Source organism: Diplotaxodon limnothrissa, linkage group LG3 (assembly GCF_057381915.1).
Source record: "Diplotaxodon limnothrissa isolate DT_005_m linkage group LG3, D_limnothrissa_male_GT1.1, whole genome shotgun sequence".
Lineage (NCBI taxonomy): Eukaryota > Metazoa > Chordata > Actinopteri > Cichliformes > Cichlidae > Diplotaxodon > Diplotaxodon limnothrissa.
Window position 1 is genome coordinate 28,057,028 of NC_140598.1, and position 26,747 is coordinate 28,083,774.

General features: G+C 43.4%; 3 protein-coding genes across 3 annotated transcripts in view; all 3 read right to left on the bottom strand.

Annotated features, from left to right (window-relative positions):
• LOC146635172 (neural cell adhesion molecule L1-like) overlaps window positions 1-26,747 on the bottom strand; it is a 640,298-nt gene that overhangs the window by 503,359 nt on the left and 110,192 nt on the right. The window lies entirely within an intron of this gene.
• Window positions 5,962-7,494, bottom strand: LOC146635203 (syncytin-A-like). The gene has a single exon (XM_085349838.1). The coding sequence runs from the start codon at window positions 7,399-7,401 to the stop codon at window positions 5,962-5,964; it is 1,440 nt and encodes a 479-aa protein (XP_085205964.1). The 5' UTR covers window positions 7,402-7,494.
• LOC146635204 (uncharacterized) lies at window positions 12,525-15,543 on the bottom strand. Its single transcript, XM_085345323.1, has one exon. The coding sequence runs from the start codon at window positions 14,730-14,732 to the stop codon at window positions 12,525-12,527; it is 2,208 nt and encodes a 735-aa protein (XP_085201449.1). The 5' UTR covers window positions 14,733-15,543.

The following is a 26,747-nucleotide window of genomic DNA, read 5'->3' on the forward strand; positions in this document are numbered from 1 at the left end:
CAGATATAAACCTAGGGGGAGTAACCCCCCACAGAGGGAAAAAAGGACCCCCTGATGATCCTCTAATCGCCTGAGCCAAGGTGTGAAACTGGGTGTGGGTCCCAATCAGCCAGAGTTTCGGGTGAGTTCATTGTGAAACCTGGCCCCACCTTATCATGCGAATTCCTATAATCCAGTTTTGAGATCCCTTCCCAGACGCCTTAACGCCCACTCACATCCTGGGCCATCTGATCTCAGGAATTCGCATGATAAGGTGGGGCCAGGTTTCACAATGAACTCAGCTGTAGGATTGCATAGTAGGTTTAACTGGCTCAGTGATGTTTTGTTTATTTTAGCTGGTTACTGCCCTGAAGCCACACTAGTTTGTATCTAAAGTAAATGGAGTGTAGGACTGTGATTACACAGCTCTGTATTGTTTACCATCTTATGATTTACAACAGTTAAACCACAGTAACAACTCAACACTAGTATGGGAGATATGAAGCTACATACACTTTAGAAGAATAAACAAATTTTTGACAACTGACATTTTTCCTCTGCAATCAGACTTGTAAATCATCAAACCTATTTTGTAGCACACGAGTCCCTGCAGATGGGCTGTGTACTTTCTGTAGATGCAAAATATTGTGTGCCTCCCTCCATACTTGTTATCTTGATATTCAGAGTAGACAGCTTGGATGTAAGTGACTTCTTACATTCCTTGATTTCAACTTGATTGTCTTAATGTCAGATCTAATGAACTTCCAAAACAGAGCTACTAGATCACTTAAATTACACAATTGAAAGCTTATGTGTATTGTTTGTGTATTTATACACAAGCACTCATATATATTCAAATAATTACAAAAAAAAATCTTTGTTTACCTGTTACTACCACACACCAAATCCGGTCGTTGGTACTTCCTGGCTTGTGTAGCCACTAGGTAACAAAAGCTCAACACTGCGCCTAGCATCCTGGAGCACTTCTGTTGTGTTTTGTAAGTGCTTCGAAGTTTGTACGTGCTTCGAAATTTGTACGTGCTTTGTAGTTTTTAAGTGTTTTGGAGTTTTTACATGTTTTGGACTTTTTACGTATGGCGTTAGTTTTGTGCCACTATTCTGAGCACACGTAAAATAAATTGCAGGTGCAAGTGTAGCATTTTGAGGAGAAATTTATTTCGAGCAAAGAAAAGCTGAATTTGAGTGAACAAAATTCATTGCTGTGTGCAAAAAATGTATTTCAGTGTTTGCTATTATTCACACACACTCACAATAGCAGCCCTTCTCGCTCTATTTTTGCATTTGCGCTCGCTCGCAATGTGTCGCTCTCAACATTTCTGTCTGTGCGCGCTCAACTGCAGAAAGTTCACAGCACCCCAGAGAGAATCAAAGCCTGGATTCAGGTGGGGCATTAGAGTGAGATTATAGTGTAGTATGTATCACTCCCTCCAGTTAATACACGACACCACGGTTCTTCATTCACAGATGGATTTATTCTTCTGTCACACTTCTCCTCAGAAACACCATAAAATCCACCGTCAAACTGTTATTACATAAAAGTACAGAATGACCAACATAAATATTACAAATAAACATTTAAACCCAAGTTAACAAATACGCGATAAACAAACACAGTTAACGTACCTCGCTGGCTGCACGTAACCGTGAGGGAATGAGTCCGCTTCAGGAACAAAACTTAACAAAAATAATTCCCAATTTCTTCTTCTTTGCAGCTTTCTTTTACTTTAAACTGCTTATTTATTCTTTCTTCTGCCTTAGTTAACTTATTAACTTAGCTTCTTGCACATGCTTTTTACTTCCCTTTACGTCACTTAAAAAGGCCTGTGTGCAACACAGAATGAACCTTAGTTCCTACCCCAAAAGGAACAATAAATAAAGAAAATAAATAACATAAATGAACACAATAAATTAAACAAACTGACATAATTTACATTTATGGCAGTTAAACTCCCACCAAATCTCAACTTGAGATTTCTTCACAGATTTGCATCTTCAAGTTATAAGCATTTAGTTTAACACATGCTTATTATTTGTCTTTGGATTTTACGTCCTTGGATTGCTGTAAATTCTTGATTTCACTGCTGAATACTTCTGTTTGGACCAATCTGATTAGGAAAAGTTCAGCTTGTTGTCTTTCCTCAACACTTGTACTTCCCTTGAGTTTGGGACTAAGACCCTTAACTTGCTTAGCATGACGTTTAAGACAAGCAATAGCCTTAACAACTCTTTTCCAGTCAGAAAACTTAGTCAGGCGGTCCAACAATGTTCTATTTATCCTTGCGCTGGTGTTGAGCACCTGAGCCCTTCGAAGTTCTGGATCAGTATCACTAACCTCTCCCACCTTAGCATCTCTTGTGGGTAGCTCCCTTTCCCACAGAAAGTCTGGGCCAGTGAACCAATTTGAAGCAACGAGCCGATCTGCCGATAACCCTCTCGAAGCATGGTCCGCCGGATTGTCTTCGGACTGCACATGATACCACTGGTTGACATCTGTGGTGGCTTTGATTCTCTGGATCCTATTTGCCACGAAAACATGAAAGCGTCTGGCATCATTATTAATGTACCCGAGAACAACCTTTGAATCAGTCCAATAATATTCCTTAAGGTTGTCTATTTCGAGCTCATGTTTTAAGATGGCACCCATCTTCGCAGCAACCACTGCTGCAGACAACTCAAGCCTTGGAACTGTTGTGACCTTAGTGGGGGCAACACGTGCTTTCCCCATGACAAGTGAGCAGTGTACGCTGCCATTAGAGTCCACTGCTCTTAGATAAGTGCACTCCCCATAACCTGTGAAGCTAGCATCTGAGAAGTGATGTAACTCGTACTGCTTGACATCTATGAAGCTTGCTGGTATGTAGCACCTCTTAATCTTTACTTGACACAAGTTATGGAGATCTTGTAACCATGACTGCCACTGTGATCTGCACTCCTCTGAAAGTGGTTCATCCCAACTAGCTTTCTCTCGACTCAACTGTTGCAAGATCAACTTCCCACGCAAAACAAACGGTGCTACGAAACCCAAAGGATCGTAGATGGAAGCTACTGTGGATAGCACTCCCCTTCTCGTCATTGGGTGTTTCTTGACAGTTACTCTGAACTGAAAGTCATCAGAGGATACGCACCATTGCACGCCCAGTGCTCTTTCTAGGAGTGGCTCCCCTAAATCTATATCCAGTTCTTTGACACTGTCTGCACACTCTTCCTTTGGTATTGACTCCAATACCTTCTTGCTGTTGGAAATGAACTTGTGTAGTCTAAGCTTGCCTGTGCTGCAAAGCTCTCCTGCTTCCTTGATCAGCTTGATTGCCTCAGCATCAGACCTTACACTCACCAGTCCATCATCAACATAAAAATTTCTTCGGATGAACTTGACAGTGCTTTGGTTAAATCGATCTTGACCTTCTGTGGCTAGATGTTTAAGTCCAAAATTGGCACAGCCAGGTGAGGAAGCTGCTCCAAACAAATGGACTTTCATCCGAAAAACTGATGGCGGAGACTCAAGATCACCATTCTCCCACCATAAGAACCTCAAGTAGTCTTGGTCTTCAGGCTTTACATGGAATTGATGAAACATTCGTTCCACATCACACATAATAGCGACTGGGCCCTTTCGAAATCTACAAAGAACTCCCACCAAGGTGTTTGTGAGCTCTGGCCCTGTAAGAAGGTAGTCATTCAATGACATGTCTTGAAATCTTGCCGAGCAATCAAAGACCACTCGCAGTTTCTCTGGCTTTTGAGGGTGGTATACGCCATGGTGGGGAATATACCAAGCTGATCGTTTATCAAGCTCTTTTTCTGGGACCTTTTCTGCTTCACCACGACTGATAATGTCTTCCATGAAGTTCATGTAGTCTCTCCGATATTTCTGGTCTCTCTTGAGCTTCTTTTCCAAGCACATGAGGCGTTGAACAGCACTTGGCTTGTTATTTGGTAGCTCTGGCCTGCTCTGTTTAAAAGGCAGAGGCATTTCAAGATGTCCGTCTTCTTTGTGCTTAATTTCTTCTTTCATTTTAGTCAAAAACCGGAGATCTTCTTGCGAGAGATTTGTCTCTTCTCCAAGCCTTTCACTGAAGTCAGATTCCAGCACCTTAAGTATGTCTTCTGGAGCAGTCATCTCCTTAATTCTTGTTTTGCAAACATAATGAACTTCGCTCTTCAACTTACTTGTTACTTTGGGTTCAGGGGTCACTTGCTTTACAATGATGCGGTGACTTACTCCTATTGCATCACTGTAGTGTTCACCTGGATCACCATAGCTCACTATGCTCCAGCCTACGTCAGTTTTCTGTGCGAAGGGCTGGTTGTCCTCACCACATACAACTTCTCTAGGCATTAGTGCTTGTGGACAGTTATACCCGATAAGAAGACCGATTTCACATTTCTTCGGCGGGGCAATGTGTTCCGCAAGATGCTCTAAATGAGGCCATGCCTTTGCAGTCTCTGGTGTTGGAATGTGTGTACGATTGGCAGGTATGAATTCACGAGTGTAGACTGTTGGCACTGTGATCTTCTTAGAAGAAGATAACCCTCTTATTTGTAGACCTTTGAGTCTTTTGCATGGTACAATTGTCTCCTTGGAAGACATTGTAGACAGCTTCAACTTGACTGGCTCTGCATTAACATCAAGAGCATCTACCACTTCTTCAAGAATGAATGAAGAATCACTTTGTGAATCTAACAGAGCATAGACAAGGACTTCTTTGTTTGAATCACTTGGCATTGATGCATAAACAGGAACTATTGCTGAAGTCTGAGCACTGTTACCATCATGCACAACTTGAAGGATATAAAAAAAACAACAACAGCAATAGAATAATATTAAACACAAAGTGAACCCGTCTTCCTTCATTAAATAGGTTCTTTTAGATGTTAAGGAGGAATTGACTTAACCAGGCTGGCGGAGAATGAAGACAACCGGACACCTGCAGCAGATGGGGAATCAGTGAACTTTTATTGAGACAGAGACAATCTCTCAACACAGCTCACATCAGGAGATTCCTCATATTTGCTGTGAGGATGGGTATATATTCTCTAAAACTTACAGGAGGGGGTTGTGAGGAAAGTGCTGCATTAGCAGAAAAACAACTCCATAAAAGGAAAGCGGCCTTGGGTGTTCTAGTCTCTTCGCTTGCAGATATCTTGCACCTGCAGGATGAGGCGATCGCTTCTTATCGCTCTCAAGGCCAAAGTCGTGAGCACACATTTTTATTACACAGTTGCACAGTAACTTTAAAGCTGAACAATATTTAAAGCTGAATAATGTTTGATCGGATTATATTTTCTTCAAATCCCCCTTTTGACCCATCTTAAATGGGTCAACACACAAAAATAAGTAACATTCAAAGGAACACAGAGACGTGTCGAAGCCTGGCTCGAAAAACTCCTCGGGTCTTATCATTTGTCTTTATCTGTCATTGCAGATGAGGAGAAAAGAGTCCAGGCACCACCCTGCCCAGGGGTCGGCTGCAAGCAGTCTCGGTTCCCGATGAAAGCAGTAACAGCTGTCCTGCACAAAAGGATACAACGAGTCAGTGCAACCAGGGTAGTGACACAAAATTAACAGTTCCTGTAACTCAGCAACCAAAAAGCATAAGTAATGATAAAAATGTGGAGAGTACAGAGTATACTATAATAATGAGAGATATAAACGTGAAAATGTGAAAGAATAAATCAACCATAAAATAAACCCAGAACGGTAACTGCTAAGGACATTCAAAAGTGAATATGGTAAAACGTGAGGAAGGGGTGTGGAAAAAAAAACAATTTATATCCAGTGGTGGGAGTACACATTCGCTCAGGCTTAAGTCCGGAGACCCTGAGAACATCGCTTAACCCTCACAACCCGATCAGACACAGTTCAACCAGATATATCCTTCAAGAGGAAGTGGGTGAGGGAAACAATTAATAACAAGTCTAATACAAAACACCACAGAGAAACAACCATTCTAGAAGCATTTAAACAAGAGAAAGACGATAATGTTCGTCACCCTCACGATCAGAGTTTTCATCATCCGTTGGCGAGGAGGTGGGAAGTTGACTAGCCAATAAAGGCATCTGCCGGGCGAGATCCTTATCCTCAGGAGTGAAAGCTGTAACAATCAGTCTCTGGAAGAGGGATCGAATGCATGGAATACAACAGCAACCGCAGGTGACTAGGACAGCAACAAAAACTGAGATGGAAACTAGGATGGAAGCTACAAGGGCCTTATATTTGCCAAACATGTTAAGCCAAGAGTCCCACATGGCAGTATCAACGCCCGAGTGTTCCTTCATTTTAACAGTAAGAGCTGTGAGACCAGTAATAGCTTTAGTGAGGGAACCATCAGGAGCTGTGTTATTGGGGATATAGGTACAGCACTCCTGACCAAAAAGGCTGCAGACTCCGCCTCTTTCTGCGAGGAGAAAATCCGTTGCGACCCTGTTTTGGAAAGCCATTAGGGAAGTGGCAGATAACTGTGCATGCACAGCTTCAAAACCATCTCGAGTGTAATTAGCTAACAGTTGCACATTAAAGTGAATGTAGTTAATTCTGTCTACATTCGCATTTATTTCAACCATCCAAAGTATCGAGGCCCATCCTGCTTTAACCTGGTCTCGCAGTTTATATTCATCGGGGACCCCACGGGGTATACCTACAGCATCAATATAGGTTGGATTATGAGCTGAACCTGGGATTAGAGAACGTTTAGAGCGGCGTTCAGAGGAGGATGGGAGGCCAACTTCGTGTACTTCTATAGAGAGATCTACTGGAGTGACTGAAACAGGTAAAATAAGAGTTATGAGAGCGCAAAGACCTGACGCATCCCGAGGGAAACCATCATATAACTTGTTTTTGCCACACCACCACCACAAATCAGCCCTAGCCGTAGGTCGGAAGTTTGGTTTCATAACCGTCATCTCAGTGCACCAAGAAGAGTTCAAGCTACCTAGTTTTACTGCATTGCCAGTCAGGTTAATACAAGTGAAATTGTTCACAGCTACATCTGAAGAAAAGAAAGGTGGTTTATTAGAGACCGAGCGTTGAGTTTTAGGAAAGTGGTTTTCCAGATATGAGCAATGACCTCGTTTTGTATTGTTCATAAGATGCAGGAGGCATGCACTATTGACTGGCGCCGGTACAACTCTTAAAGTGGGGCGGGCTCCCATACAAACTATGCAGTCGGAAGCCGTCTTGTCAGCAGCTTGTTCAGCTAGTAGTAACCAGTTGTTTGTTGCTCCAGAAATACCGGTTAGAATTTGGAAGAGGTCATCTTTAGACATTTTATTTGTGTCTACAATGCGTATTCGGCCGTTTCTCCCCCCGTTTGTATATGTCACCGGAGGGCCATTAAAGGTGGGGTTATCATCTTTAACTACAGAGCTTGGAGCTGCACCAACGCTAGGGCATATTTCCATTTGCCAATACAGGGCGGTGCGATCAGTCCAAGGGGCAAGTATAAATTGTTGACAGGAGGTCAAGGCCAGATCCTTTAGGGTAAAAATTAAGCCTGAAAGATCCGGTTTTTTTTGCTATTCTAAGCATATTTTGGTTTCTCCAGTGCAAAGCCTGACCCCTAGAGTGCTTGGACCAATCGAGGTCCGTTTCTGACACTAAACTGGACCACTTCCACTGATGCCAACCTCCCAGGGTTATATACCACACTGAGGAGGAGAGATGTACTGCAAGGTTAAAAAGATCCCCCCCTTGGTCTTTGGTGACGGGAGTGACTGGGAAGCTAGCGAAATCTATTTCAACTACCCAACTTTTATTGTTGGGGACACAGAGAGTAATCATTCTAGTCGTACTTGGGGTACAGGAGGTAACCGTGTCTCGTTTCTTTCTAAATCGATCGGGCGTGGGCAAAACTGGAGAGGAAGTGGTGGGCAAGACCCTAGGGGCTACATTTGTCAGATTGGGACTGTCAGAAAGGGGCGAAGCTTTTGAACTTGAAGGTGTCAGAAGTGTCGGGGGCCCTTCACAGATCAGGATTATGCCAATGGGAATGAGACCCAGGGCCAGGAAGCAAACAAAGACGCAACATCTTTGCCTGCCTGTCATTTCAGGGGGAGAGGGCCAAGACATGTTTACTTAGCTTGGATGTCGTCTAATAGAGGATGATGGGGCACAGAAAGGTGGTCCAGTTCCCCCCACCTCGCCAAGGGCGTGTTCTAGGAGTTAAAGAGCAACAAAAAGTATCAGTGACACAACTTTAAATGAGCTTTCAGCGGTTAAAACTATTGCAATGTAAAATGTAAATCTTAAAAACTCAAGCCAATATAAAAGCAAAGTCATAAAAGATGTTAAAAATAGAAAAATAAAAATGTTTAGTTCAGTATGAAGAACACCCCCTTTTGTAGCCAGCCGGCTTGTAGGTTGAGTTTTGGCTCCCTCAAGTGGTTGGTGATGCTGTTGCAGCTCCTTCTGACAGGTCCTTCTGCACCTCTCTCAAGGTTCTTCCTGGTTCGGTGGCAGCAGCGCACTGTGTGTAATGAAACCAGGTGTCACCTTTCCCTTCGAGCCTGACAGCGTGGGAGGTCCGCTCTGTTATGCGGTAAGGGCCTGTCCAGCGAGGCTCAGCCCACTTTCTCTTTGTGACTTTCAGGAGGACGTAGTCCATTCCAGGTGTAGCCGCCTCTTTCAGCTCTTGCTGGTTTCTTTCAGCGACCTGTGAGGAATACTGGGCAACAAAACTGCGGAGCATGTTATAATATGTCCTCGGATCGAGGTCTGAATCAGCTTCATCCGACATTAACAGGCGAGAGGAGGGGCCAGGAAAAGGCCTGCCATGCTCCAACTCAAATGGAGTGTAACCAGAGGTTTGATTTACTGAGCATCTTATGGACATTAATGCAAGAGGCAATGCCTTAACCCAATCTAATTTGGTCTGTGCACAGATTTTAGCCAATTTAGTTTTTAGAGTTTGATTCATCCTTTCCACTTTCCCCTGGGACTGGGGGTGGTAAACTGAGCCAAACTTATGTTTCAAACCTAATGCGGCTTCAACCCTCTGCAGATCGTGGTTCCTGAAATGTGAACCATTGTCCGACCTTATGACCTCGGGAAACCCATGCTGTGGTATATAATGATTAATCAGACACTTCACCACAGTTCTACTGTTTTCACTTGCTGTCGGCCAGGCTTCTGGCCAACCTGAAAATGCATCCACAGCCACCAGCAGGTACCTGTAACTACCTACTCTGTCCACCATGTCTGTGTAATCAATGATTATTTCTTTCCCTGGGCAAAGTGGGATGGGGAAGTACCCTGCTATTGGCTTGAAGGCGGGCTTGATTCCAAATTGGTTGCACTCCTTACAGGTTTTAACCATGTATTTTGTCATGTCTTTTAGATAAGGGTGCCACCAGGCGGCTAAGTTCCTCATCATTTGTGCAGGTCCCACATGCCCCACTCCATGTGCCTCTTCCATTGCTGTCTGTCTGACCCCTGGCGGTAGAATGGGCCTTCCATCTGGGCCACGCCAAACATCTGTGTTTGTGGCCCCTCTTGTTACCCATAATGATTTTTCCTGGGGGCTGGCTTTGTCCTGTAACTCTCTGATTGTGGCTAGGCCTAGTTGTATGGGTGGTCTTTCTGGAGGGGGTGTGGCTTCTGGGTCCATTACCATAATCAGGGAGGGTAAGTAACCAGCTGTCTGCTTAGCTACTAAGTCGGCCTGTTTGTTACCTAATGCCACTAAGTCTAGTCCGGCACTGTGTCCTTTGCATTTTACCACTGCCACCTTAACAGGTAACAACAGTGCTTCCGCTAATTCCCTCATTTCTATCTCATGTTTAATAGGCTTTCCGCTGGCTGTCAAAAAACCAGCTCTTAGCCACTGCTTGAGCTCCACATGCACTGCTCCCACAGCATAAGCTGAATCACTGTATATATTCACTTTCTGTCCCTTTCCCATCCTTAAGGCTTCAATCACCGCTCTCAGTTCAGCTCTCTGTGCAGACTGTTGTCCTGTCAACTGCTCTGCTTTCACTGTTTTCCATCTCATGTCTGTCTGTTCCACTATTGCCCATGCAGCCTTCAACATTCCACTTTCAGTTCTGAAACAACATCCATCTGTGAACCAATCTTTTTCTGCATCCATTAGAGGTTCTGCCTGCAAATCTGGCCTGATTTTCTCCTGTACCTGCACAACCTCTTCACACATATGTGGTTCCCCCGATCCCATGTGATCAGCCATGTTTATGCCTTCATGTGAGTAGGTGATGTGTGGTGCTTCCAAAATGGTACTGAGGCGTCTCTGCCTGAGTGAAGTGAGTGTGAAGGCCTGTGAGGAGACGTAGGCCACCACACTGTGTGATGTCAAAATTTTTAGTGGGTGGTTCATCACTATGTGTGCTGTTTTCTGAATGATTTTTGCAAGTCCAGAAACGTGTTGTGTGCACGGTGGGTGGCGTTTTTCAGTGTTGTCAAGCATTACGCTTACATATGTCAACACTTTTCTCTCTCCCCCTTTTTTCTGGAACAGGATACCATTGATATGGGTTCCAGTTCCAGAAACATCAAGATGAAAAGGCAAAGCATAATCTGGCACAGCAAGGTCAGAGGCGACAGAAAGCTGTTGTTTTAACTTTATAAACGCCTGTTCTGTTTCTGTAGTCCATGAGAGGGGAGCAGAGAGGTTTCTCATGCCTTGTTCATTTACCAAAGCGCGCAAAGGGGAAGTAAGGCCAACATAGTCTGGGACATAGGTCCTGCTGTAACCAGTCAGGCCCAAAAATGACAACATGTCTTTTACAGTTAGAGGTTTTGGATGGTGCAAAATGGAGTTCCTGTGTTCTGGGGACAAGGAAATACCGGACTGTGAGACCATGCGGCCTAGAAAAGAAACCTGTTTTCTTGCAATCTGTAGTTTGTTTTTGCTCACTTTAAAACCTGTGTTGGCCAGGTGGTGAAGTACCACTCTGGTGGCCTCCAAACAGATGTCAGCCGTGGGGGCAGACAGCAAAAGGTCATCCACATATTGTATTAACATACAGTCAGATGGTAGTGGGCTGGTTTGTAAAAGTTCTTTCAAACACTGATTAAACAGTCCTGGGGAGAGGGCAAATCCCTGTGGTAAGCGAGTGTAACGCCATTGTCGGCCTCTAAATGTAAATGAGAAAATGTCACGCAGTGACTCACGAAGTGGGAGGCAGAAAAAGGCATTAGCCAAGTCAATGCAGGTGAACCAGGCATGAGATGGTGGGAGGTTGGTCAAGGCAACATAAGGATTAGGCACAGGCAAAGTAGGAGTGCCAAGTAAGGCATTAATCCTTCTCAAATCATGTGCCATTCTGAACTTCCCCGTGCCTTTTTTCTCAACGGGTAGGATGGGCGTGTTCCACTTAGAGCAGGAGGGCTCCAAGACACCGGCAGTGACCAAACCAGAAATTGTTTCTGCAATCCCAGCCTCAGCCTCCGGTCTGTGTGGGTACTGAGGCTGCCACAAAGGGGTAGCAGATGACAGTTGAAAAGAGACTGGCTCCACATCAACTAAACCTACATCTGTGGGTCCATGGGACCACAAACAATCTGGAAGAGAGTCGAGTAAAGGCGCAGCATCACAGTGGTCTGTGTGTTCTCTGCCATGTGACCCGCTGACCACTCTATGTTGCAGTGTTGAGGAATTAAAGCAATCATTTAAAATTTGGTATGTCTTGGTAGATGGAGAAAACAAAACCTGTGGGAGTTTTGTAGGTGTCCAGTCAGTGGCCGCAAGGGAACGTTTAACCATTCCACCCAGCTCCTTAGCCTGGTGTCCAGGATGTAAGGCCAGTGACACATGGGGAGCTGCCTCATCAGACATCATGTACCACTGTAATTGATCTGTTGTAAAAGTAACCGCTGCTGCCACTCCCTCCGGTGCCGCAAAAATGCACGACATGTTCAGAGACCAAGCCCGCCCCTCACACTGCTCTTGGAACATGTGCTGGTACCAGGTGGTGTCATGCCTGTCATAAAACAGTGTAACATGAGGTGGGTCAGGGGGAGGGACATAAGGATGTAGGAGTGAGAGCCACGGCCGCCATTGCTGAAAAGCAGTACAAACTCCTGGTTCAGCAGGTGTTTCAACTTCCAATAATGCCCAGTAGATGTCAGCAGAGTCCGCCAAACAGGAGGAGGGTTGCAGTAGAAACTGACCACCTCCCTCTGGCCCATTAGAACAGGGAAGCACAACCCCAGTAGGGAGAGTCACAGTTAGGCCTTGTGAAGAGCAGAGTATTGTGGCTCCTAATTTAATCAACAAGTCTCTTCCCAGTAAATTCACAGGCGCCTGTTTTGAACAAACATAGCTGTGTAACAAGGTCTGATCTCCAACCGTTGTGGGGAGGGGCACGGTGTAAGGCAGAGTTTTAGGTTCCCCAGATATGCCCACCACTGTAATCACTGTGTCAGTAAGTCTTTCACGAGCAACATCCTTAATGGTGGAGTACGTAGCTCCAGTGTCCACTAAAAAGCTGCTTCTTCTTTTATCTACAGTTATGGACAGCATAGGGTCCGCCGTTGTCCCTTCACCGTCCTGGGCAGTCTGTGGGGTGTCCTATAGCTGGGGACCACCCTCGTAGTACTCCCACCCCATCACAGGCATCTGTGGGGCCGGGGGCACTTCAACTAAAGCACCACGAGGTCCACCTCTGTGGCCAGGATGCTGATAGGGCCCACCACGGGCTCCCCTGCCTCTTCCAGCAGCCGGGTTCAAAGGGCACGCTTTAGCCCAGTGTCCAGGTTGTCCACACCGGAAACAAACATACATCTGGCCTCCCCTACCACCTCCCATCTGACCCCTTCCCCTGAAACCACCTCTGTTTCCTCCAAATGGGGAACCTCTCTGCCCATAAGGGGCCGGGGAGTGATAAGCACCATACTGGGGGGGCTGTGGATCAGTTGGCCATGGGTTCGGATACAAATCAGGGGCAACTGGACCAGGAGGGGGAGCCGCAGCGGCCACAAGCTGCTTTTTAGGCTTGTCACCTTTTCCACCCAGGTCGTTTTTAGCTTTCTGCAGCTGAACCTTCAACAGTTGCAACTGTAAATCTTCGACGCTCTCCGCTTTATCATCAGACTTAATCTGCACTTTGTTAAGATTAAAAATCAAATGTTTCTTCCAGATTGCAAAGTCACAGTCCTGCAAATCAGGATTATCCTCCATTTTCTGGCTTACTGACTCCGGAATGCCCCTCAGCACCGCCCTTCTAAACCACATGCTCTGTGAACAAGTCCTACTGGGGTGATGACCTGTATGGTTCACCCAGTCTTCAACAGCCTGATTTAGATAATGGGTGGGATTTTGCTTTCCCTCCCATTTAAATTTCTGTAAGGTGCCTTGATTTTTGGGTGGGAATTGTTTGCGCAGGGCCGGTCCAATAAACCTCAAGGCCTGCATCAGTGGCACCTCGTTCTCATGCATGGTAGTACCCGCATTTTGTTCCAGGTCCGCTGCCTGAGATCGGGATGTGCACCTAGTTATAATAGCTCTAAAATCTCCCAGTGCGAGGTCCTGTCCAGCTGTGTATTTATCCAAACCAGCCAACCAGGCATTCCCTCCCTCCATTATGTCAGGGAGTTTGTCCACTAGGGCCTGGACATCTCCGAATGAATAAGGTTGATACACTGGTGTACGTTGCGCTTTAGTCTGGACCAGGGGAAACATGCCTGGAGGCTGAGGCACAGGGCCCTTAGATCTAGTCTGATATCCTAAACTGGGAGAGGTAGAGAGGGGTGTATTGTTAAGGTCACTGAGTTCATCATCAGTATCCTCAGTTTCTTCCCCGCCTGGTGGGGTAGCAGTGTCAGCAAAAACGTGGGCTAAACTCATCTGTGTTTCCGGATCCTGACGGCCCACCAAAGACATGGTAACTGTGACATTTGGTGAAGTGCCAGGCTCAGTTTTTGCAGTAGCGGTCAGATCTCCCTTAACAGCGACAGGAGTGCTGGCAAAGGGGTTGGACCGGGAAAGGGGGGCTGACGCAACACGATTATTCACCTGGACCACTGACCTATGTTCATTTAAGCAGCTGCGTAATGCTGCTTCTAGATCAGTTAATTGTTGTTCAGTGGGTTCCTGTCTGTTCATTCGAACCGCAAATGGTGCGCTCGCAAATGGGTCAGTTAGGCCCTCAGATCCGGTTCCAGAACAATGGGACATGGAAGAGGGGGCTCTACTACTAGCTGAGGATGTCGCCGACAGAGAGGAGCTTCCTGGGCAAAAATGCTTGGTATCTATGGGAGTTGGAGCTACGGGCGGTTCTTCTCCAATAGTCATTATTCCACCAGAGATATTAAGTACCGGATATATGCCTGCTGAGGGAGGAGTTGAGGCAGAATAGGGAGGTGGCTGAGACCTATTTTTCTTCATGTGTGGTTTTGCAGTTTCCCATAAACACACCCAGTGATTAAATTTAACTTTGCGGCCTGCGTGCTTATCTGCTTCCTTTCTGTGTCTCACCCCGCTCATCACACCTGCACCTGCTGCTGCTGAGTTGGCTTCTTCCTCTTTCTCTTTTGCCTGCATAGCCTTATTCTGCCAAATTATTCCCCAATTACCACTACTCCCCTCGTCCTTTCCCTTTTCTTTCATTAACCTTTCAGCTGTTTTCCTCAATGACTCTTTCTGCTTTTTTGCTTCTTTAGGCTGGTGTGTGGAGTTGATGACTGTCTCAACACATGTTAATTGTTCTCCCAATGTGCTAAGAATAACACCGGGACCCCAACCATCATCATTAGTTTCTCGATCTAATTCTCCATCCATTTTACTGTCAATGGAGGAGTGTTCTTTTATTGATTTTAAAGGAGAATTTGGGCCAGCTGGGTTTCTGCCTCTGTTAGGCACTAACAGCTGGGGCGCTGCTTTAAAGGTGAGTCAGCACTGAAATATCCCTTCAGGTGTTACCAAGCTTCTACCAAACCGGAGTCTGGCGGGTAACCTTGCCTAGAGCTTCCTGATAGGGGTGCTAGTTGGTTGTCACCTTGTTCACACGTCTCATTCACACTTCATACATTACCTGCAGTCACTCATTACCCTCCTTATGTATGTAATAAATGTGTAAAAAAAAATTCTATGTGTGGTGTATTATTTTAACCAAAAGAGGAACCTAGTTCCTTTAATTGTGTAATCTGTGAACAACGGAGAACCAACTGTCCTGCCCAGTGTTCCACAGCAAGCATTCAGCGTGTATTTATGTGTGTCCAATATCAAACAGAACATCAAAACATTTAAAACACTAAAATCATCGGGGTTTTAAGAAGAGATCCGTTTTCTCCTATTGATCAAAGGGACCCCTCCTTTGGACTCCAACCAGTACTTCTCCTTTTTAAGTTTTAGAGGATCTTTTCTAATAAAGTCCTCTGGGCCTTCCTAACCCTTCTGTAGTTTAGAGAATATTACTAAAAAATATTCTCAAGGCCTTTAACCTTTTAATTTGTTTAGAAAGGCGTTACTAATAAACCCTTTCAAGGTCCCAGACCTGCACTGAGGTATTTATCCGACACCGGAGAGCAACCCGTCGGCTGCAACCGTGGTCAGACCTCAGTTCACTCTTATCTTTATTCACTTATTCACTTATTTCTTATTCACTTATTTCTTATTCACTTGTCTGATTCTCAACAAGCCTTAAGTAAGCCAGACAATTTTGGTTATGAATTACTAGGAGTTTGGACACTAAGTATTTTTATAATGTTCAATATAGCAGAAATAAAAGGTCTGCTTACCTTGTTTTTGTGTGCACACAGCTTTTGTCCAAACTCCGTTCACTCAGACCACGGCCGATGTCCTCCCATCCGTTCCAGTTGACCTGGAGCGGATCCTGTTCCGTGACGCCAATTGAAGGATATAAAAAAAACAACAACAGCAATAGAATAATATTAAACACAAAGTGAACCCGTCTTCCTTCATTAAATAGGTTCTTTTAGATGTTAAGGAGGAATTGACTTAACCAGGCTGGCGGAGAATGAAGACAACCGGACACCTGCAGCAGATGGGGAATCAGTGAACTTTTATTGAGACAGAGACAATCTCTCAACACAGCTCACATCAGGAGATTCCTCATATTTGCTGTGAGGATGGGTATATATTCTCTAAAACTTACAGGAGGGGGTTGTGAGGAAAGTGCTGCATTAGCAGAAAAACAACTCCATAAAAGGAAAGCGGCCTTGGGTGTTCTAGTCTCTTCGCTTGCAGATATCTTGCACCTGCAGGATGAGGCGATCGCTTCTTATCGCTCTCAAGGCCAAAGTCGTGAGCACACATTTTTATTACACAGTTGCACAGTAACTTTAAAGCTGAACAATATTTAAAGCTGAATAATGTTTGATCGGATTATATTTTCTTCAAACTCTATTGGATGTGGTTTCGTGAGTGGTGTCTTGCGGCGATTGTGGCTTTCTTTCTTTACTGCAACTTGTCTGGTCATTTTCCTTTTGCTTTGAGCGACCCTCATGTAAGCATGTGGGGTGGCGCTTTGAGCAGGTGTCGCAGACCATCCGGTTGCTGCAATGCTTGGATTGATGGCCAGGACTCAAACAGCCAAAGCACAGTTTCTCACCTTGTATGAACTTCACTCTGTCAGCAACTGGCCTTGCAGTTAGTCTACGGCACTTGTGCAAGACATGCCCTGTTTTCTTACAAAACATACATGTGCTTATGCTCTTCTCAGTGGTGTTAGTTGTAAAAATCCTTGCATTTGCTGCTTGGTTCTTAGAGGTCACTACATTCTGAGGTTTAGATCTTGTCCTTTCTGGCTCCCCTTGCCGCAAAGCATAGTAAGATGTAACAGGGTTACAAGCAATACTAGCCTCCAAAGTCAGGAAAGTTACGAAATACTTGAAATCTGGGAACCTTCCATGCTCCAGCTGATACTGTGTGGCTTTTCGGTTCCATCTGCTGCTTACCCAATCAGGCAACTTGGCTGTCAGTTTTTGGTTTTCAATGCCATCATCAAGAATACGCAGACTCTCATTGTGAACCATGGCACATTCACAACTGCGTAAAAAGTCCACAAATTTCCTTAAGTCAGCGCTCTCTCTTGATGCTATCTTTGGCCAGGCATGTAATTTGTCTCGGCAGGCTTTGGCAATCATAAAAGGCTGGCCGTATCGCTCATTGAGGAGTTCCCATGCAGCAACATATGCAGTATCTGAACCAATCAGAAAATAACCTTCTAATGCCTCTCTAGCTGCTCCTCCAACATATTTCTGGAGGAAGAATATTTTCTCCGAGCTTGGAATGTTTTTCTTTTCAATAAGAGTTTGGAAGGATGACTTCCAATGATTAAACTTGAGTGGATCACCACTAAAAACTGTGGGCTCTGGAATGGGTAGCCTATTTGCTGATATAGCCTCAGCTAAGACCTTCACGAGCTCTCCTGTGCTATCGTGGAGCACATGTGTTAGCACTGCATCCTTTGGTGGTTGTGAGTGCTGGTCCTCAGTCTTCACCTGATTGAGTGGCTGCATAACCTTATGTAGATCCAGGCTCTGTGCAGCATTCCCTTGGGCTGGACTGAGCTCACTCTCATCATATACTTGAAGCCTTGCTTTGGCTGCATTCAGCCTTTTCAAATTTTCCAAACGCTCAAGTTCTCTCTTTAGGTTTTCTACAGACCTTCTTCTTGCAGCATTCTCTTCTTGCTGTTTCTTTAAGAGAGCAGCCTCTTGTTTCTCTCTTTCTAGCCTACGTTCAGTTTCTTCCCTTTCTCCTTCAAGACGACGAGCTAATGCTGCTGCTTCTTGGTCTGCAATGATCAACCTCTCTTCAGCTTCAAGGTTTTGCAGTTTCTCTTCGTGGCCCTCTTGTTCAGCCATAATCTGCAGTACAGCCTGTGTAGCTGCATACTCGGCAGCAGCTTCTTGTCTTCTAAGTGAAGATACGTTTGAGTGAATAGAAGAAGCTTTAGAACCATTAGAGGCAGGAAGTGAAACACTGGAGGCTGACGATGAGAATACAGAACTATTATCTGGCCAAATCAACTCCTCCGCTGTTCCCTGCATTTCAGATTGAGCATTTTGTACTACAGTCTTTGTGATCGAGATGCAGTTATCCATCTTGCGACGCATGTCATGGGCTGGTTGATCAATTCTTCTGTAATCATCATAAGCAATGTTCAACTCAGATAATTCCCTTTGAATACTGGTGATGTGTTCTTGTAGGATGTCACTAGGATCCTGTTTTAATACAGATCTTTTAGCTACCTTAATCAGAGCTTTCCATCGTTCATATTTGCTGTCAAAGCGAAGCAATAGCCCTTTGATTTGCTCTTTCTGAAACTCTTTTCCTTTTTCTGTTAATGTTCGGGCTCTTTCACTTCTACGAGGCTCTTCAGGTGGTGCTATATTTTGCCCGATATTTGATTCACCTGTCTGTTCTAACTCAGTCTCTTCTTCCGGAGCAGCTACTGCACCCTGAGCTTCTTTACTTGTATGTGACATTTTGATTATTTAGACACAAATATACACAGGCAGCATAGAAGAGCAAGCTGCAACAACATTTGTGAATACTGAAAGAATGAGCTTAACTAAATGAAGTCACTCTCATTCAAATTAGCCCATACATGTAGAATATTACAGAGTAAGTACACTTAACAGAGTTCTTAAAAGACACTGAACCATAAATACAAACTGAATTTCTGTCAAAATGTACAAAGTTTACTTCTGCCCTTTCAGAGCCAACTATAATTATTCAGCTGAACATGAATTTACATCTCTTACGTAAATGCACATTCATATACGTGAAACAGCGTGGCTGCCAGGCTATACACAGTTCCTTTTAGTTTCCAACTCTTGTGTTACTTTTCAGACCAAAAACTTTAGAGTCTGGCTTATAGACTTCTTCATGAAAACCTTATGAACCTGTGTGTCCTAAACAGTGGCTTATCTGTGTTCCCGTCTTGATGAGCTGTCGAATTTGCGCTGATAGGGCGAGTCTGGGCAGGTCCGAGTTTGACTATCACTCCCTCCAGTTAATACACGACACCACGGTTCTTCATTCACAGATGGATTTATTCTTCTGTCACACTTCTCCTCAGAAACACCATAAAATCCACCGTCAAACTGTTATTACATAAAAGTACAGAATGACCAACATAAATATTACAAATAAACATTTAAACCCAAGTTAACAAATACGCGATAAACAAACACAGTTAACGTACCTCGCTGGCTGCACGTAACCGTGAGGGAATGAGTCCGCTTCAGGAACAAAACTTAACAAAAATAATTCCCAATTTCTTCTTCTTTGCAGCTTTCTTTTACTTTAAACTGCTTATTTATTCTTTCTTCTGCCTTAGTTAACTTATTAACTTAGCTTCTTGCACATGCTTTTTACTTCCTTTTACGTCACTTAAAAAGGCCTGTGTGCAACACAGAATGAACCTTAGTTCCTACCCCAAAAGGAACAATAAATAAAGAAAATAAATAACATAAATGAACACAATAAATTAAACAAACTGACATAATTTACATTTATGGCAGTTAAAGTATGAACTTTATTCTTATAAAAAATATTTTTATTCCCTCTGCTCTGCGAATTATAGCGCAGCTTTCTGTGTGGGACAAGGGATATGGAACAGAAGAAGAAATTGATAGAGTTAGCATTTAACCTAAATGCACACCACGCTCAAGCATCTCAGAAGGTACTGATGTGTTTGGGATGTGTTAAACATGATCACTGAAGCTTTTGTGATAAAGATCAATGACAGGTTTCATTATTTGTTTCAGGTTCATGAATACACAAAGCTAACCCTTCACAACCTTCAGCTTGCTTTTTATTACAGTTTCATAGACACTGCTGCTCAGGTTTGTTGGACATTGCACACATTGTAAATACACTACACTGTGCATTTGTGGGACATGAAACCAAACCCAGGTTATTAAATTGTTTGTTCAATAAGAAACTGTAACTTAAACACAACAGCTCTTTTTTGAATTAAATGTTTGTCATTTAAACTTGAATAATTTCTCAATGGCAGGGGTTCCATGGACAGGAAGGTGAAATTCATGATGCTAGCTTGAATAACTTCCTCTCGAAGTGCCGCTGGCTGAGCGGTTTATTTGCTTTGAACAACCCTCCTCTTCTGCCTGACTGGATAAATCATCAACCCGGGCAAGATGCTTGGAACATTTTCCCACAAGAGATTACAACTGATTGTGCCATGTCACTCTGCCAGGGCCACTCTGCAAAGGTCCTTAAATGTCTTTGCCCATTACAGGGCATGAACGAGAGTGGAGACCTCTGGAACAATGCAGCAGAACAATGTAGAAGTAAGAGAACTCCAATGTAGCTTGTGAAATAAAATGAGTTATTTCTTTTTAATATATCCATGAGAGATCGAAAAGAAGAAAACTGGACTAGCTTTGGGTTTTTAATGGCAACATAGACCCTTATCCAAGAGGCTTCTTCAGTTTTACAGTAATTGCTAGAGAATTCCAGATGATTTAAAAAAATGTAAAAAAAAAAGCTATTGGAGGCTTTCCTCTTGGAGGTGGTCATGAGAGTCGCTGGCCCACTTTTGATTATGTGAGTCATCACATGAACCAAGGTATGGAAAACGTCACTGAGAACAAGATGTAAAACCTTAGTAAAACATTACCCCACCCTACATGAGTTGTTGAAGTCACATGAGGCAAGGGGTGAGTGGAGGTGAAACACCCAAGTAGGGATCTCAAGACTGCACTGACCGTGAATAATAGGTGGTGTTATAAGTCATCACCTGCGTTCATCCCTGAACAAAGTAAAGGTCTACAGAATCGCGTTACTTTACACTTTAAAATCAGTTCAGCATATTACATTCTGCAGCATCCATGTTCAATTCATACTGTAGCATTTTTATGTTACAGTATGAAGTATTTTTACTTTTATTTTTATGTCTCCAGTAACACTTTGAGGAACCTTGGAGTCATTTTTGACCAGAATATGTTCTTCAAAGCACAATTTGAAATAAATATGTAGGACTGCTTTCTTCCATTTGCACAATATCTCTAAAATGAGAAATATCCTGTCTCAGAGTGACGCTTAGTTACTTAGTTATGCTGCAATAGGTGTAGGCTGCTGAGGGATTCTCATGAAACATTAAGTATTGTTTCTTCAGTCACCTTTCTCACTCACTATGTGTTAATAGACCTCTCTGCATTGAATCATACTTGTTATTAATCTCTGTCTCTCTTCCACAGCATATCTTTTATCCTGTTTTTCTTCTCTTTCCCCAACCAGTCGCAGCAGATGGCCCCTCCCCTCCCTGAGCCTGGTTCTGCTGGAGGTTTCTTCCTGTTAAAAGAGAGTTTTTCATTCCCACTCTCACGAAAGTGTTTGCTCATAGGCGGTGATATGATTGTTGGGTTTTTCTCTGTATATTTTAATGTAAGGTATACGTTACAATATAAAGCGCCTTGATTGTTGTTGTGATTTGATGCTATATAAATAAAATTTATTTGAATATAAACACATGTCCCCTCTGCCATCCTGACACTGCCCAACAAGTGCCCTGCTTCATCTCTCCACTGCAGAAGACCAGAGACCACACCCATGGCAAAAATTTCAGAACATTTTACCCCCGACTGACAGTAATGTGAAAGTACTGCTTTGAAAGAGGTGCATGTTTTATTTCCTTGGCTTATATAAAATTAACATGTTTGACTTGACCATTCTTAGTGTCCTGTGTGTTTTAAAACTTGGGACATCCTTTAACGTAAACCAAGGAAAATGAAGAAAAACACATGCTCCGTCTTTGTTTTTGCCTCATAGTAGGCCACTATTATGGATGTATGTGATTTGACTTTAGAAAAAATTGAGTGGAAGGAGCAGAAGATGATAGTCAGCACGATTTGAGTGTGCGTTAATCTGTCAGAAGAACAAACTGGAGGACTGAGGGGCTCAGACCAAAGTGGAAGGAAGCTGAAGTTTTGTGGCCCTCTGGAGGCCAGATGTAATTTATGACATTCATTTTGCTGTGACAAGAGGAATTTTCGATAGTGGTGAAGAGTAAAGAGAACACGCCAACATCTATTAATCCTCATACACATTTTTGTGGAAGTTTTCCAGAGACACTGATGCACAGAAAAATTCTCTGCCGGTTTCTGCATCCCACAGGGATTCTGTGGATTCCCCTTTGGACCTGAAAACTCCAGCAAGTATAAGAATCCCAATAGGCCTGTAGATCAACGTGGTCCATCTCCTTCCACCTCTCTCCAAAAACACACCTTCCTTCTAGATTACTGCAATCCAGAATAATTTTCTGGATGGAATCTGGGATGAAAAGCTCAAATGAAGACTTGATGAAGAACTATGTCAATCTCAATTGCAGGAGTTAAATTATGGAACAGTCTAACAGAAGAAATAAAAGACAGTCAAAACATAAAACAGTTTAAAGTAAAATATAAAAACCTAATTTTAAATAAGTATAAGAATGAAGAAAACGGGGTTAACCCAGGACGGTAATGTTGCTGGTAATGGTGTTGCGGTTCTTTTTTGGTTGTTTTTTGTTTTGTTTTGGTTTGTTGTTTTTCCATAACTTGTGTATCTGCAAATATACACATTCTGTATTTTTCATATGAAAGAAACTATACTGTGGTGGGGCTTGCTAATTTCTTGTTTTTGATTTATGTATGTTATGTTTTGTTTTACTTCATATGTTTATATTTTTCATATGTTGTTTGTTTAATTTAAGACAAAAAAAAATTAAATGAATGAGAGGTAAAACTTGAGGGGGTAGGGACAAATAAGTAAATACTTCAGCCTACTCCTTTTCAAACAAATAATGGAATGATATTTTGTAATGATTGTGAAGGCACATGTTTGAAATGTTTGAAATAAAAATGAACTGAACTGAACTGAACTGAACTGAACTGATGTCCTGCACATGAGTAACTGTCAGCCGTGTTGGCCCTGGTTGCATCCTTATCACATTAGCAGCTCTGCAGGGTGGCTCATTTCTTGGGCAAGAAGAACATTAAATTTCACCATTTTTTGACATCCATTTCTCTTTACTTGCTGTGTTGTGGGCTTGTTATGGTCCCGGAGCTGGCTGCTGACGAGCTGGCTGCTGATGGGGTACTCGTCTACTCTCATCTTGATCATTTGTGAGAAGGAACCATATTGGCAAAGTCTTATTTATAGTGTTATGCCCCTAATTTGCAGGTGGGACAGGGTATGAGAAAATAAAATTTGGATCCCTCAAGAAAGAGGGTAAAATGTTTGGGAATGTAAGAGCAGACGGTGTTGATAGTTGAATAGTTGAACTTTGTGTGGGATCAGGAGGGGAAGGAAACACTATCAGCAGCACCAGAAAGGAGGAAGACAGAGTGTGTGAACACAGGACCTACACTTTCAACACTTTTACTAGACCTGGGTCCAGTGGACCCGAACACCTTGTATGTAATGTAAATGCGTGGGGGGAGGTACAGTATACGGTCATTGAAAATGTGTTCGGATTTATGTTCTTCACAGAAAATAAGCCAAAGCGAATGAATTTCAGGTTGAAAAAATAATTAATTGTTTAATTTTTCTTTTGGAAAAAAAAAGATGAAAACGGGTCTCACAGACCCGAACACTATACAAGAATAATCAAAGGAGCTTGCAAAGAAAAGCGTCTGGACTTCTTTAAGTTACTTGAAGACGTTTCACCTCTCATCCGAGAAGCTTCTTCAGTTCTAAGGTCAAATGGTGGAGAGTCCCAGATATAAACCTAGTGGGAGTGACCCCCCACAGAGGGACAAAAGGAACCCCTGATGATCCTCTAATCGCCTGAGCCAAGGTGTGAAACTGGGCGTGGGTCCCAATCAGCCAGAGTTTCGGGTGGGTTCATTGTGAAACCTGGCCCCACCTTATCATGCGAATTCCTGAGGTCAGATGGCCCAGGATGTGAGTGGGCGTTAAGGCGTCTGGGAAGGGATCTCAAAACTGGATTATAGATGGCAGAGAGTTGGTGTCGTAAACCCCCGCCTCTGTTCAAAGATGGTCGCTCACAGTGGACATAGATGGCTTCTGTCCTTTATCCTTAAGATGCAGATGGACTGCTGAGTCTTGTCCTGTGGAGGTGGCTCTTCTGTGTTGTGCCATGCGCTTATGAAGTGGCTGTTTGGTCTCTCCAATGTAGAGGTCTGAGCATACCTCACTGCACTGTACAGCATACACCACATTGTTAAGTCTGTGTTTTGGTGTACAAGAATAATGCAGTGTTACAAATGTCATGTTTACTGGATATAATATAAGATCACATGCTAGCTTATAGGAGGTTACATGTTTAAAAATATAATGTTGAGTATGATTGGGTTCAGATAATCAATTCGATTTACTTCAACTTAGATCTTTAGATCTAAGTCTGTACTTGTGGTGCTTCCCTCCTGTCTCTGCATTTAACGCATACACTGAGTTTTTCTGTGTGTAGCTTCTTTTAACCATAAATCACAGTGAACAAGTATCCACAAGAAAACACGTCTCAGTTTCTGGGAACTGTAGAGGCTTACAGCAGCTGTTTTTAAAGATGAGCTCTGCAGGCACAGACAAGAAGACTGAAGTCAGTTTTCTTGCCTGAAGCAGAATCAACAATCAACCTTTTTGACTTCTTTGAGTTGTTTGAAGACGTTTCACCTCTCATCCGAGAAGCTTCTTCAGTTCTAAGGTCAAATCGTGGAGAGTCCCAGATATAAACCTAGTGGGAGTGACCCCCCACAGAGGGACAAAAGGACCCCCTGATGATCCTCTAACTAATCACATGAGCCAAAACGGGTGAAAACGGGTGTGGGACCTAATCAGCCAGGGTTTCGTCTGAGCTCATTGTGAAACCTGGCCCCACCCTATCATGTGATTTCCTGAGGTCAGATGGCCCAGGATCTGAGTGGGCGTTAAGGCGTCTGGGAAGGGATCTCAAAACTGGATTATAGATGGCAGAGAGTTGGTATCGTAAACCACCGTCTCTGTTCAAAGATGGTCGCTCACAGTGGACATAGATGGCTTGTTTTACTCCTCTTTCAAACCATCTGTCCAAAATGTGAACGTTGTGTTACGTCCCTCTGCGGCCTCTAATCTGCTCAGTGTGTTCAGCTGGTGCTAATTGACCACACCTAGTCAGGTGTGGATAAAAGCATACCTGAGGCAAGCTTCCCAGGGAGCTCACTTGTCTTTGCCTTGGTGGCATCAGCCATTTGAGCCAACCTGCTATTCCAATTTAAGATAAAACCTCTTCTCATCCATACTCTGGTATTCATCTCCTTTGTTATGTTGCGGCTTTTGAGCCGGGTCGTGACATAAGTGGCGGCTCGTCCAGGATATTTAGACATTTTAATGGAGACTAGTGATGGGCAGATGAAGCTTCATGAAGCACTGAAGCTTTTCATGCAATTGGTTCAACCCAGCGCAAAGCGTCTTGAAGCTTCATTTGCTCTAGTAGGACACTTACTGGACGTAAAAATATTAGTTGGCATGAATTTGAAGAGTGTGGCCTTTTGCACACAGCCTGTAAATGTCAACAACAAAAGGAGTGTGTAAAACATGTATATTGTAGTGATGCAGTATACTGTGTATATTTATACTGGCAGTATGGAAAATGATTATTTGGAAATGCTTAAATGGAAATGATCATTTACTGTGAGGTGAGGTGTGGTTGGGGTGTGGACAGTGGTTGTGCTTTTGTAACGTTGAGGTATGGACAGCTACACACTGAGGCTTTGAGCCTCAGTCCTGCCTGTTCACATTTTATTCTGTAAAAACTAAATTTTCACTGCTTTTATAACCTTTAGTGGGGAGAACATAGCTAGGATTTAATGATTTAACAAATCTTTTAAATCCTTTGTCCTCCACAATGCTAAATGGCTGGGAGTCCTCAATCACCATGGTAACCAGGTCTTCATCTATTGGAGATTGTTCTCCTGAGGAAAGACAATAAAGATAAAGCACAAATATAAATATCACACACGTAACTTATAACAGTTGTATAATATTGTTATATCATTTAGTAACATTACTGCATGCTATATTATCATTGCATTGATGGCTCACCTGGTCTTGCTCCACAATCGCTGTTCCCCTTATTCTCATGCAAAGCTCTGTAGTGCCTAAGCATGGATGAGGGGTTGTTGTTATATCCCAGCTGCCTGGCACATAGCAAACACTTCACCTTGTACAAAAGTAAAGACAGCTTAACATAAATTGTATTGCACCATCAGTATTATGAAAATACATCTTCTGTAGAAATTTACATACCTTGTTGGGAGGAATAAGATCAAAATGTTCCCACACAAGGGAGGACATCCTTCTCTTCGTAGCTGGCTCCATTCTCTCCTGACTTTCTCTCCTCACTCTGAGAAATCTCCAAACTGTCTCCAAACTCTCACTAACCGCAACTCTCCATCAAACACCCACATTTTGGAATAGAGATTGACAGACCATGTGACTTTCGCGCATTGCATGCCGGTAACTCGTGGCAAAACAATCCAAGTACCGCATCAAATGCAAGCATTTGCAGCACCGCAAAACGTTCATTCTTCGGTTCCAATAAATTCTTGCTTTTTCTTTGTCCCCCAAAAAGGAATGTACAAAACGAAGGAGAACAATGCCGGTCCGTACAAAGACAGACTTGATGAAAAGTCAAAGAAAAGATACGAGGAAAAAAATCAAACCAGTGAAACGGTCAGACCCTTACGAGCACACAGAGGGACAAAATACGTTAGCGTGCTGCCCAACTTTCACCACGCTCATATTTATAATTATACGGTTCTTGGAGTGAGTGCATACACTCATGAAGTTTAGTAACTTCCGGTCACTGCAACAAGCCCAGGT